Source organism: Neofelis nebulosa, chromosome 14 (assembly GCF_028018385.1).
Source record: "Neofelis nebulosa isolate mNeoNeb1 chromosome 14, mNeoNeb1.pri, whole genome shotgun sequence".
NCBI classification, from domain to species: Eukaryota; Metazoa; Chordata; class Mammalia; order Carnivora; family Felidae; genus Neofelis; species Neofelis nebulosa.
In genome coordinates this window covers 24545700-24559398 of record NC_080795.1, presented here as the reverse complement: position 1 = coordinate 24559398, position 13699 = coordinate 24545700, and the positions used below count along the sequence as shown (strand labels likewise).

General features: G+C 39.5%; 1 protein-coding gene across 1 annotated transcript in view; it reads right to left on the bottom strand.

Annotated features, from left to right (window-relative positions):
• The window catches only part of CRISPLD1 (cysteine rich secretory protein LCCL domain containing 1), a 48948-nt gene extending 35571 nt beyond the window's left edge, over nt 1-13377 (bottom strand). Inside the window, exons 1-2 of the mRNA XM_058699890.1 lie at nt 12994-13377; nt 11469-11788 (exon numbers count right to left, since the gene is read on the bottom strand). Of these exons, the coding sequence (XP_058555873.1) occupies nt 11469-11726 (258 nt within the window). The 5' untranslated portion in view covers nt 11727-11788; nt 12994-13377. The remainder of the gene's footprint in view (nt 1-11468; nt 11789-12993) is intronic.
• Nucleotides 13378-13699: the final 322 nt, after the last annotated feature.

Genomic DNA, 13699 nt, shown 5'->3' with positions numbered 1-13699 from the left:
GAAAATGAAATCTTAAAATCAGTCAATGGCACAGTTCTGCAGGATAGTGAAAAGTGAGGTGCAATGACAGAATAAACAATAAAGGCCATAGGAGTGAAGATGGAGGAAGTAGAATTGCAAATCTCAAATTCAAATTAAAGCATCTGTCAGCCACTTAGCTGGGGAATGCAAAAATTACTAAAGCACAGCCCCTTCCCATAAAGGAATGGAAGGTCAGAGAAAGAGACAGGATGCAAACACCAGGGGCACAGGCAAATATGAAATGCTATGGAAGCCAAGGAAGTGAGTGGGAGTGCGCCTCTGTATGGAGGGTTTAGACAAAAACAGATTCTTAAGAGAAGAAATTCATTACAGAGAAAACAAGGAAAGCATTCTAACATGTGCAAAGGTAAGCAGGCTTGGCAAGATCTGGAAAAAAACATCAAAAAACCCAAGGTATATGGAATCATGGCACAGGTGCTCCTGTGAAATACTGATGCTTTTTCTTTGTTTAGTTTTCTGTGTTCACAGAACACTTGGTGAACTCTTGCCCTTTCTTTGTAGGCAGAAGTTCTGATGCTCTTATTCCATCTCAATCTAGAGCTACGGCTCTCCCAACACCTCTAGAACTTTGGTATCCCTTTTCTGGACAACATCCGGTCTTACTACATACAGCCACTCGGTATTTCAGGTATGGATTTGCCATGTCTGGAGGAAATATAAGATAACAGTTTTATGTTTTTCTCCCAACACCTTGATTGGCTTGCCCCATTTGCAGGATTATTGTCTATTGTCTGAGGTAACACACACACGTGGGGAAGTCTCTGAACAGAACTCTCATGTTCATTCCTGGGTCTTATCTAGTTGCCCCTCCATACTTGCCCAGTTTGAAATTCTGCTTCCTCCATCTTCACTCCTATGGCCTTTATTGTTTATTCTGTCATTCACTGCATCTCACTTTTCACTATCCTGCAGAACCGTGCCATTGACTGATTTTAAGATTTCATTTTCCATTTCTCCTCCAATTAGACTGACTTAAACATTAGGCATTGGGGATTTTATCATTCAAATGTCTTCACCTTTTTGGTTTCTTAACACTTCTTAAAAGAGTGAAAAGGAATTTCTGTTGTCTGGCATTAGTAGTTACAGCTGCTACCTTCTAAAAATGGAGAAGGTGAATGATAGTTGAGGAGGGGAAAAATAAAGAATGTGCATTCCAGAGTCAATATTTCATGTCCTCCAGAGAGCCCAAAGTCTATTCGAAGTTTCAAGTCCTCCAGGGAGCCTAAAGTCTATTCCCAGACAGTGCTGCCACATCACCTGGGAGCTTGCAGAATACTGAGGCCCACACAGACTCACTGACTCAAAATCTGTATTTTAACAAGATGTCCAGGGCATTCATATGCACATTAAAGTCTGAGCAGTGCTGGACTAAAGCACCTTTATTCCTATTCCCCAAATCATACCTAATTGCTTTTCCATGAAAAATACTTGCTATCCTTAATTTCCTGATGACTGATTTCAAAACTGTCTATCTACCAACCTGCTTAGGAAAAACCTAATAACAACTCAGATTCCTCTGTATCCTTCACCTTCACATTAAAGCTATCAACCAAACCTTCAGCAATGGCGTCAAATTATATCCTGAAACAACCCACCGCTCTCCATCTTTACCACTTATCCCCCTGGTCCCAGTCACCATCATCTCACATTCAGAATATAGCAATGGCTTTCTGTCTCTCTGCTTTCACCCTTAGCTCTCCTGCGGACCATTCTACATAATGAAGTCAGAATAATTTTTGAAACTGGAAACTGACCAGGTCAATCCCTTGCAAGAAATTTTCCAGTGGATTTCACTCAGAATAAAATCCAAGTTTCTCCTCACCTATAACCCAAAAGGACTTCTGGCCCACGCTTATAAGTCTACTTCATTTTCTAACACTTTCCTCATCACTAAATAAAATTCAGTCACACTAGCCTTCTTTGTGACCCCCACTTCATTCCTGACTTAGAGACTTTGTGTCTGGCATTCCTTTTGCCCAGATCTCTGTATTTTTGTGTAGCTGACTTCTTCTTGTAACTTAGCTCTCAGCTCTAAAGCCACCAACTCAGAGAAGTCTGCCCCAACCACCCAATAGGTGGGATCAGCTCCACTTCTATCATTCCCTACGGTCTCATTCTCCTTATTTTCACCAATTTGTTGAACATTTTATACACTGATATATTCTCCAGCATCAAGAACAGTGCCAGGCATAAAAATGTTCAATCAGTATTTGTTGAATTAAATGCTTTCTCAAACACAAATTTATCAATAACAAATTGGTTTAATCAATTATAACAGCTTTTCTGTAACTTCTTAAAATTTTAAAGGCAACACATATATAGGAAAATAAGGAAAGGGTTCCTTAAATTTTTTATGTTTTTGAGAGAGAGAGAGAGAGAGCACGCGCATGAATGGGGGAGGGACAGAGAGAGAGGATAAGGAAAGGGTTACTTAAACATACTTATTATAATACCTTCACCAGACAATTCATTACCACTTGAATTTGTACATTTTCTTCCAATGAACTAGACATTATATATATGTATATATTACACACAATAATATATAAAACATACTTATGCCAGTTTAGTAAATATTTGGCTTTAATTGAATTAGTAAAAAATCATTAAAATATGAGAATTTAAATTTTAAATCATGTATAATTATTTGTTTGTATAAGTTCTTAAAAGTACTGTGTGTGAGAGAACACAGCTGAACAATAGCAAAGAATGTTCTTGAACTAAATGTCACTCGCTTGTATTTATGAATTATTAGATAATTATTTTGTTTTTAATGAAGGCATTCAGTAACAGTAATTGCAAAAAAATAATTATGCAAAGAAACTGCATTCTCCTATTGACCATCATTATAAATTTGGGATATGTTCCCTAATTTAATTACATCTTCTAAAACTAAGTTGAAAAATTTGGGTTAGAAAATGGTTAAGACTGCAGATACTACCTGGCCCATAGAACATGGAACATACATGTTTGACAAATAAGTAAATGAACAAGCATGTTCATTTTTTCATTCTATTCTGCCCAACTACCCTTGGACCACTGGGACTTCACCTAGACTATTTTATCACACCTTCAGTGTGGTGTTCATGTTGTTAAACTCAAGAGTCCTCATTTTACTTATCTTTATAAGCGGTATCTAAAAGAGCTGATCAGCATTTCTGGCTTCCAAGACATCATGCTCCCTGTTTTGTTGTTGTTGTTGTTGTTATTGTTTTTTCCTAATTTTCAATTCCCTTTGTTGTTTCTCCTCACCTTTCTACCTCTACACTGTAAAGTGTCTCAAGGGCTCATATCTCAAACATCTCTACCTATACTAACTTCCTTGATGATCTCATTTCTTTTCACGGCTTTAAATACCATCTAAATGCTGACAAGTGTTAACTTCATGTTCCAGATTAGCCTACACCACATGTGTCTAATTGCATTCTTGACAAATTCACTTGGATATTTAAGCTAAATCTTAAGTTTAATATGTCCAAAATTGAGCTCCAGCTTTCTCTACCAAAAGCTGATCTGTCGGGGCACAGGGTGGCTGGGTCGGTTAAGCATCTTACTCAGGTCACGATGTCACGATTCGTGAATTTGAGTCCCACATCGAGCTCTGTGCTGACAGCTCAGAGCCTGGAGCCTGCTTCGGATTCTGTGTCTCCCTCTCTCTCTGCCCCTCCCCTGCTAGCACTCTGTCTCTCTCTCTCTCTGTCAAATATAAACATTACAAAAAAATTTTTTTTACAAAAAGACCTGATCTGTGTACATTCTTATCTTAAAAATACGGTAACTCCAATATTTCCAGTTCATCAGGCAAACTCTGTACAGCTATACACCACATCCAAAATCTGTTAACTCCAAAATGAAATAAAATCCTAATGACATACCCCATGATAGGGAAACTGGTGACTACTGGACAGGAACTGGACCACTGTCCTGTTCTGCTTCTCATGCTAAAATTCTCATCCTCTGTCATTTATGGAGGGAGTGAGAGGTAGACTGGCTTTTAGGCAAGTGGGACAGGAGAGCAAAACACATGGGAAAACACCAGGCATTCTTACCCTGTAAAGCAGGGAGGCAGAGATTGGTTCCACCTCCTCTGATCTATTGGAATATGGTTGGCAAAATGTGTATCCAGTAACTGAGTCATTTCTGAGATCTCTAAAACCATTGTGGAAGCCACTATCAGTTGAACGATATAGAATCTTCCCCATTGATCTTCAAACCAGAATGGAAACTGCCACCAGTTTTCAAAACACCATAGCCAGGGATTGAGTGGATTTCAAAATTGCACCTGATGCTGAAACTCCCAGCCTGCTGCTGCCTGGCTCACCAAGGCAATTTCATTAGTCTTGCAACAAGGCTTCCTTGAAAATTTCAAGACTGATGTTATGATTACAAAGGGGTTTTAGTGTGTGTTCACACTCTTGTCACCTCTCATTACCTTCATGGCTACCAACCTATTCCTAGTGTTAGATGGATTATTCCAATAGCTTCATCTCCCTGCTCACACTTTTGCTCCACCTCCCACCATCTAACTTCTGTTCTCAACAAAGCCAGAGGATTCTGGATAAGTAGAAGATCATACCATTCCTCTGTTCAAACAGTTCAAATGGCTTCTTACCACTCAGACTGAAAGTGAGTTTTTAAAATGATTTTTATCTGTCCTGATCTCATTTCCTACATTACATCCCCCCCACCCCCACATCCCCACCTCCCGCCCTTCACTCTGTGTCAACCACATGGGCCCTTTGTTGAATTTGGAGATTCAGGGTCTTCATACCTATTCTAGGCAAGGAAGAATATTTGTTGTGGTTACCACTGGGCCCTAGATGGTGCCTGCCATAATTGTAACCTCCAATACCTGCTGATTGAAGGAATAAATAACAACAACAATTTCAAAATATGGCATTTTTCTGCCTTTGAGTGTTCCATTCTCCTACTGAAACTACTTATCTTCTCTTTCCTTTCTAAGACCCTTGACTTGCTGCTTACATTTAGCAGGTATCTTTAATCTCCTAGAACTCCAAGGTAATTACTAAATTCTATAAAACTGGGCTGTAATGTCACTTTCTTCCTATGGGTATTGCCACTTACAATGCAACTTCTGAAAAGAAAAATACATTAATTTCAAGTGCTAATATCTTTAAAAAACAACAACTATCTATTCAAATTAAGGTTTTGTAAATTTTTAACTTCCATAGAGTAAGATACTGAAAATAAAACATAACTTTATTCTATCTAAACAATATTATTAAGATAAAGTAAAAACACTTTAGGAAAATTAAATAATCTATTTTAAATACAGAATAAAACATCTTAACTTTAAATAATTATAACATTCTTTGAACTAAGAAAGATATTTCATGCACTTTTAAGTGAATGTAGATTATACTGTATGTCAATAAAAGGTGAAAACATTTACTTTTTGAAAATTACCAAGCAAGTATCAATATACAGAGAGAAATATTACCATTTGGGGAATCAAGAGTTGTAACAAAATCTTAATTGATGTGAATTCCTCCCACTTTCAGCAAGATAAAAAATGTGTAAACATGGGCTTTTGGCCAAATGACTTATGAAGCCATCATTTCATTATCTGCATTTATTCCGAGTATATGTAGAGGTGGAAAATAACGTAAGAAAATATGGATTTATGAGAGTAAACAGCAACTCACAAGACAAAGATCACTATTTCAGGCATGGATTCAGGCTACAGACAGAAATAGGGCAGAACCCAGACTATTTAAAAAAAAAAAAAAAAAGCTGATCTGTGTACATTCTGTCCTATATTAAAAATATGGCAAACTAGGTTGACTCATATCTAGTTTCTGGGATCATTTGCTATACTGGAATATAGGAAAAAACAAGAACAATAACAACAAAACTTGACTTCCATGTTAAACATGGCCTTAGAAAGACTCTAAGTGACAAGCTGGAACCAAGTCATTGCAACATGCACCATGGGCCAAAAGGACTGCTGGTTGTTTGGCTCAGCGAACCTCTGGTTGCCTACCAGAAGGAAAGGTATCCAGATGCATTTTGTTCTACATTTGGAAAAGTGCAATGCCAAGGTGTACCCACAGTTTTGCCCATATGTGAGGTGACAGCAAACAGGCACAGCCATCAACCCTCCCAGCAGAATGTCTTTCAACAGTTCCCTAAAAGATGTGGAAATACTTATCTTAATGAGAGAACAACTTATATAATTGGCCCATGTGTCTTTTTTAGGTAAAATTTCTTGGTTGCTAAAGTACATTCTAGAGTTAGGTACGCTTCGCATCACAGTGAACTATTTGGGATTTCAGTCACTCTATAATGTTTCAGAGGCTCATGTTAAAAATTTATAGCAAGAGGTAAATACCCATTTACTTGAATTTCAGAACATTTGAATATATTTATTACTATCTCAGTAGCTCTATATTACAGGATAGTCTTTAGTATACCGTATTTTAAATATTGAATTATCTGAAACATTTAATCCTTCATCTCTAGTATTTCCATTTTCTATGTCACTATCTCCAGTGTTGTTGATATCCTTCCTCTCAGAACTTTTATTATTTTAATTCCTCTTTTTTGCCTGTCCTCATATTTCATACTTATATATAATCTTACCTATTCTTCTATCCATCCTGTTATTCAACACACATTTATTGAACAACCAACAATATTCAATCAGCAAATATTTACTGAGTACTTCTGTGCATCAGGCACAGGGCCATAAACATAAATAAGGACTGATGCTTACCTTCAAGGATTTTAGTCTTAGAAATCATACATGTGAATATTAACTGCAACAAAATTTTAATACTACAAACAGGTTTGAATAAAATATTTTAGGAGCACAGAAGGAGTAGGGCAGAGGAATAGGTGTACAAGAGAAAGCTTTGCAGAAGGACAACATTTGAACTTAGTCTTGAGTGAGAGATTGTCATGAGGAGATAGGATGCACAGACATTCTGGGCTCAGAAGAAATCAATGAGTAAAGAGGCACAGAAACATGAGGAAGCACAACCACCTTTAAGAACAGTGAATAGTTCAATGTGAACACAGAGTCAGATATATACAAGGGAGTTGAGGGCCATGGGGCAGAATTGACAGGATGTGCCTCATTTTATACATTTATCAAGGTGAACTTGAACTTTTGAGCATCCAGAAGTTAACAGAAGTTAACAGAAGTTTTGTGCAGCTAAGTAACCACCACAGATTTATTGGAATAAAAAGATTTAGTGACAGTGAGGAAGGTGGACTAAAGTCAAAATAAAGTAGGAACAGACTGGTAGAGTCTGTTGGGTGAGAAGGTGTGGTACCAATCTAAAGGTGAGATAATGAGCAAAGGTTAGCATGAAACGGAAGAGATGAATTCAAAAGACATTTCTGAGACAGAATCTACAGAATTTGGCAAGTAATTGTGTATTCATGTTTGCATGTATATGTTATGTTAAAATGGGGAGAAAAAATGGGAGCATGGCAAGAGTTGGGAATGGGCTTAATCTTCCATTTTGTGGAGTATTTTGTTTTGTTGACAGAGGACTAAGCAGGTGTTAATGAGTTCCACTAAGAAAGAATCCAGGAAAGGAAGCAGGATCACAGGCAAAGGTGGAGGGAAAAAGGTAAGGCAGTTCATTTTCTTTTCAGACATCTGAAGCTTGAAGTAGCTGTGGAGTAACACCACACGGAGACGACTCAGAAAGCAGAAGGAAATATGTAAATGAAGCTCAAAGAGATGATGGTTAGATAGAGATATACACTATGCTATGGACTAGACACCATCAATATACGCACGGTATTTAAAGTCAAAGGAGTAAGGGAGTGCCTGGGTGGCTCAGTCAGGTAAGTGGTTAAGTCTGTGAGTCTTGATTTCAGCTCAGGTCATGGTCTCACAGTTCGTGAGTCCTGCATCAGGCTCTAGAATGACAGTGCTGAGCCTTTTTGGGATTCTCTCTCTCCCTCTCTCTACTCCTCCCCTGCTCACCTGTGCACGCTCTCTCTCTAAAAAAAAATAATAATAATAAACTTAAAAAAAAGTTTTTAAGCCAAAGTAGTATAATGTCCAGCAGGAAGAGAGACAGCCAAAAGGAAAAACCTGAGAAACAAAGTTTTATGAGACCAGCAGGAAACAAGAACATGTTGATAATATAACCAGAAACGTAAAAGAACCAAATGATGAGGTTAAAACCCATGGAAAGGAAAGGCTTGAAAAGAGTATGCACAACAGTATCAAATGTCTTATCTCATTACAGCTTGTGTTTTTATTCTTTACATCAATTTTTAAAAATTTTTTTATGTTTATTTATTTTTAAGAGAAAGAGGGGGGGAAGGGCAGAGAGAGACACAGAATCCGAAACAGGCTCCAGGCTCTGAGCTATCATCACAGAACCCAAGGTGGGGCCTGAACCCACAAACCATGAGATCATGACCTGAGCCAAAGTCAGATGCTCAACTGACTGAGCCACCCAGGCTCCTCTTTACATCAATTCCACTACTGAGAAAAGCAATGCCCAGAGTGGTTGCTGACTGTCAGAGTTCACATACCAGCGAGTAGCAGAGGCAAATGTGAACTTGCTGCTATCTAGGTGTGTGGCTACTATTTTTCCCTTTAAAATCCATTGTCTCTTCAGCAACAGTTCAATTTGATTACCTAAAGGCTCTAGTTTTTCAATTTACCCTAAATTAAATGTGGGTAATATCTCTCTGTAAAGTGTCTAAAATAAAAAATTGTATGACTTCTTATATGTGAGCTTTCAAATAGCCAATTATGGAGGCTTTCCAAGCATCACTGGTTTCTATAATCAATAATTCATCTCTGCCCTTACTGATTCTGCCACAGTTCTGTGCTTTCTTCCACCTGCTCTTCTTCCAGAAATTTCCCTGGATCTAGCATTTGTCTGTTTCTCTTCCTCTAGTTGAGATATGCCCTCCCCTCTTTGCCACAATCCAGGGTCCTGACCACCTTCCAGGAACACCATAAAACCCATCTTCCCCACTGATTAACTCCCACCATTAGGAATATTCCATTATTCTGTACTCTCTTGACATTATTCACACACTAGAGCATTGAATTTTGTGTCCTTGTTTATTTAACATTTTCAAATGTGTCTACTCTTCTCCTCAATCAGTCTATAAGCTCTTCAAGGGCAGATGTGGCTTTCCAGAGTCCATTTTTAAACCTATTAGTTAAATGAGGATAAGAACAGGGGTAGGGATGGGATGTTAATAAAGGTGGATGTGGCTTGACTGCCATAGGTTCAAGGACAAAGAGTAGGCTAAAATAGGCACCAAGTATAAGTAAGGTAACCGGCTATTCACATTTTTAATGTGATATGACATATGGCATACAAATAGACAAAGCAGTGGCACCTAGAGGGTACTGCAGATTTTACAGGAAGCAGATCTTTAAGCCAAACTTTAATTTTGCTTTCTCAGAATAAATACACTTTAAATAAGTATTTGAATAAATTATATTCTCACAAAGTTGATCAAATGTGTACTTATACTGCTATGTACTACATAAGTCAACAACATTTCAAATAAAGTAGTATTGTTCTTTTAAACTTCCCTTAAATGTGTATTCTAGAAAATGTTTTCCAGTATTACAGTTGGACAATGAAGTCCTCTGCAGCCCGTTAATGGCCAAGACACAGTTCCAGTGCTAACAGTATCTAAGGGCAACACAACATAAACCCTGGCTGGTTTCTACATCTGCATTTCAAGGATAGAATGAAACCAGCGAAACTAAAAAGAAACTCACAGAAACAGCCCAGACTAGACATCATACAATAGGTAGTTATTTTTTTTGGAAGTCCGACATGAAAACGATTACAGAACTGTTCTTTCATTATTTCCATATAACTTAAAACACACACAAATATTTTCAGGTTTCTTTTTGGGGGTTTGAACTCCCAAGTTCTTCCTTATTTTAAATACAAAGCAATGGAATACCTATGCACATGGAATAAGCATATGGCGGCCTCCTTGGAAAGGCTCCATAATTGGCTCTTTCTGTTTGAAAGCTCACAAATGAAGAAGTCCTAGAATTTTTTACTTTGGACAAACAGTTTAAAATACACAAAAAGCAGACATGTGAGACATTACCATGTCATATCCTACACAGATTTTTTGCAAAGAGCTAATGACTTTTCTTAGGAACTTTACTGCAACAGTATGGGGAGACATAACATTAGCTATATGTCATACTAACACTTACTGAGATCTTGCAATATGCCTGATAATGAGCTAAACTTTACATAGGTTATGTTGTCAATCCTTACAACCCTCTGAGCATGCTGGACATAAGAAAACTGAAGTAGAGAGAAATTAAGTTGCCCTAAGTCACACAGCTAGTGACTATAAGTGCCAGACTTTAAACCCAGACCACCTGATTGTCAGGTCCTGATTCTTAACCTCTAATGAGTGCTCTTGAGTGCTACCTACTTTCTTCAGGGTAAATTTTTTTTTTTTCTGGCAAAAGTTAAAATAATATAATGCTATATTTTGTAATGGGTAATGTGAACTTAGAACTTCTATCATGAAAGCTGCCTAAATAGGAAATACCCCTCAACACTATTGTGAATGCAGAAAGAAGAAAAACTAGAATGCTTTAAAATTAACTGCACCCTACATAAGCATTGCCATCACCAATGATTATTATCAATTTTTGCTAGTACCTTCCTAATTTTAGTATAATAAATATTTGAAAAGTTTTCTAAATATTTCAGGCATAGAGTATTACACTAATGAGTTATATACTAATAGCTTTTTAAAAGTAAGTTTGATTCCCAAACTTGGTACTTAATTCTAAAAATTATTATGAGGTTTTTAGGATAAGTCACTTATTTTTTTTTTAATTCTTTGTCCAGGCTTGTTTTCACTTGTCAAAGTGCAAAGTGCATAAATAAATCCAGAAGAAGAAAAAAAAGTCATTGCCAAAGCACACATAACATAAAGCAACCACAGAAATATACCCTTCACACTGTTATTTACATATTGGTAAGAAGCATGGACCCTTTGGAAAGTTATCGACAATCTGGAAAACTGCTTCAGATTATTCTTCCTTGATTTTTCAGATCCACCATTCATAAGAAAGTTCCATCAGTTAGGAATTAGGAAATAATTGTTCTACTAACTCACTTAAAAGCAAATGCATCAGCTGTTCAGGATTGTCAGTATAGGAATCTTCCTAGTAAGAGTAGAATGTGAAGCTTTTAGTAGAAACATTGCATCTAAAGGTATTTAAGTCTACTCCGAAATTCAAAGCACTCTTAGAATAAAAGGAATCTAGTAAAAGAATATGCTGAGGAATATACTCCTGAAGAAAAATTTTAATTTCATACAAGACAAATGGTAAAGATTAAATAATAGCATGAGGTAATTTAACCAGGAAGACTGAAAGCATTAATAAACATTTTTTGTACATACCATTTGAAAAATTTCCTTACCATATACTGCATATTAGATGCTGTTGGATACACCTGACTTCGCAATTTATTATGAAGGTCCAAGATACTCTGCATGTCATTGTCTGTGATGGCCCTTTTCCCTCTTTGCTTGGCCATCCACCACTCACCATCCTCATCCACGTACTTTTCCAAAAGTTTCTCCAATAAAGTAGCATTAGGAACTACCATGGCTGGAATTGCTCTAGCCATGAATAGCACCGTGGTTACTCTGAGCCACTCCTGCGCGGTACACTTCATAATGAATGATCTCAGGATTTCCCCGGGAAAATCTCCAAGACAGGCTCTTCCACTCCTTTTGGCTATAACGACATGCAGTGTGATTAAGGTGAAAATCTAGGCAGATATTAATTTTCTAACAACAAAAGTAAAGTAACAGTAACAAAGGCCAGTTTGATTTGTTTATATAATCCCAAATGGCCACGCACTTTTTGAAATAATTTATCTCCAATCCATTTTTCCTCCAGAGGATTTTTCATAATGCATTGTTTCCACAAAATAGACAACTATAATTACCAAAATAACATGCACGAGGACAAAACAAATGGCAAAAAAAGAGTCAACCCTTCAAATTAATTTCTGAATTGAAAAGCTTAAAAGGGCTACGTATGTGTTAAATACAGTCTGCAAAGCGTATTATCTATTTACAGTGTTTTCTGTAAATACCTCCGTTGTAAGGTATTATTTTAGACCAGTGTCCTATCTCTAGTTCGCAGATACTCGGAATGTCCATTACATTCTGAAATTGTGGTGAATGTTTTAAAGAAGTACAAAATGGGGGCGCCTGGGTGGCGCAGTCGGTTAAGCGTCCGACTTCAGCCAGGTCACGATCTCGCGGTCCGTGAGTTCGAGCCCCGCGTCGGGCTCTGGGCTGATGGCTCGGAGCCTGGAGCCTGTTTCTGATTCTGTGTCTCCCTCTCTCTGTGCCCCTCCCCCGTTCATGCTCTGTCTCTCTCTGTCCCAAAAATAAATAAAAAACGTTGAAAAAAAATTATTATAAAAAAGAAGTACAAAATGTCATCCACACATGTATCCACGGGCGCATCTAGAGGGCCCACGGAACTAATAGGAAATAATGGTCTGGGAGGAAGTCTCCTCTTACCAGGCGCAGGGCAAGAAGAATTCAATCATTATTTCCTGGAAAGTGTGCGCCCAACCTGTGGCCTGCACCCGAAAAAGCCAACAGTTCATCAGCAACTTCAGCTTTTCCTCCCACACGCCGCAGGCGCACATTCTTCACTTAACCCAAACGGAAAGCGCGCGACAGAAGGAGGAGGCGAAGCCCACAAAGTCACTTGCAAGAACAAGCTCCCGCAAATCTCATCGCTGCAGCTTTCCAAGTAGCCCACCCACATTCCCTGTCCGCCCATTCTCTACAAGCGGGGTGGTTTTTTTTGTTTGTTTGTTTTTTGTTTTTTTGCTTTTTAACTGGAGGTTTAGAAGAAAAAGGTTGATAGGAAAGGGTGGAGCCTGACGACTCGGCAAAGCGTTTTAGAAATGCCTTTACCTCTCCAGCGTGAAGTTCCCTACGAGAGCGGAGCCCAACACGACGGCCGGCCTCCCGCAGCCGCCCCAGCCTGCGCACACGACTGCACACACACAGCCGGGTCGGAAAGGACCCGCGCGGCGCGTCCGAGGACGACGAGGGCGCTGACTGCGGTGGACTCGAGCCTGGGCCTCCGCGGTTCCGTCAGGACCTGGAGCAGGCGAAGCGCTCCGAAGTTAGAGCTCGAAATTGGGGCTGAAAGGGAGCCGCCCGCTTAGCTAGCCGGGGTGGGCGCCCGGGCTTCTCCGAGCGTTCTCCGCTAGAGCAAGGGGCGGAGACAGGAGCGAGGCTGGGAGGCGAAGGCTGGCGGCGACCTAGCGCTCCCACCCGTTGCCGCCGCGGTGCGCAGAGCCAGGCGCCAGGCGCTTCCGCCGCTCCCGCGAGCTCCCGGGCATTTATTGCGGTCCCTGCGCGCGCACGTGACGTGAGCGCCCCTCCTCGCCCACCCCCACCTCTACTCAGCCTGGCCCGCTGCCGGCTGTGGAGCATGGAGCAGCCGCGCTGTTTCCCCCCCGGCCCGGTGAAGCCTGGACACTTGGCCTTTGTGGGCGTGCTTTGGGATTCAGAGGCCCGGAGTACAGGTCTGGACCCTGGCGGGGGGACGTATGCAAGGAGGGCCCCCACTTCTCCCGCCCCTCACAGCTCCTCTGCTTTCGGAGGCCTTCTT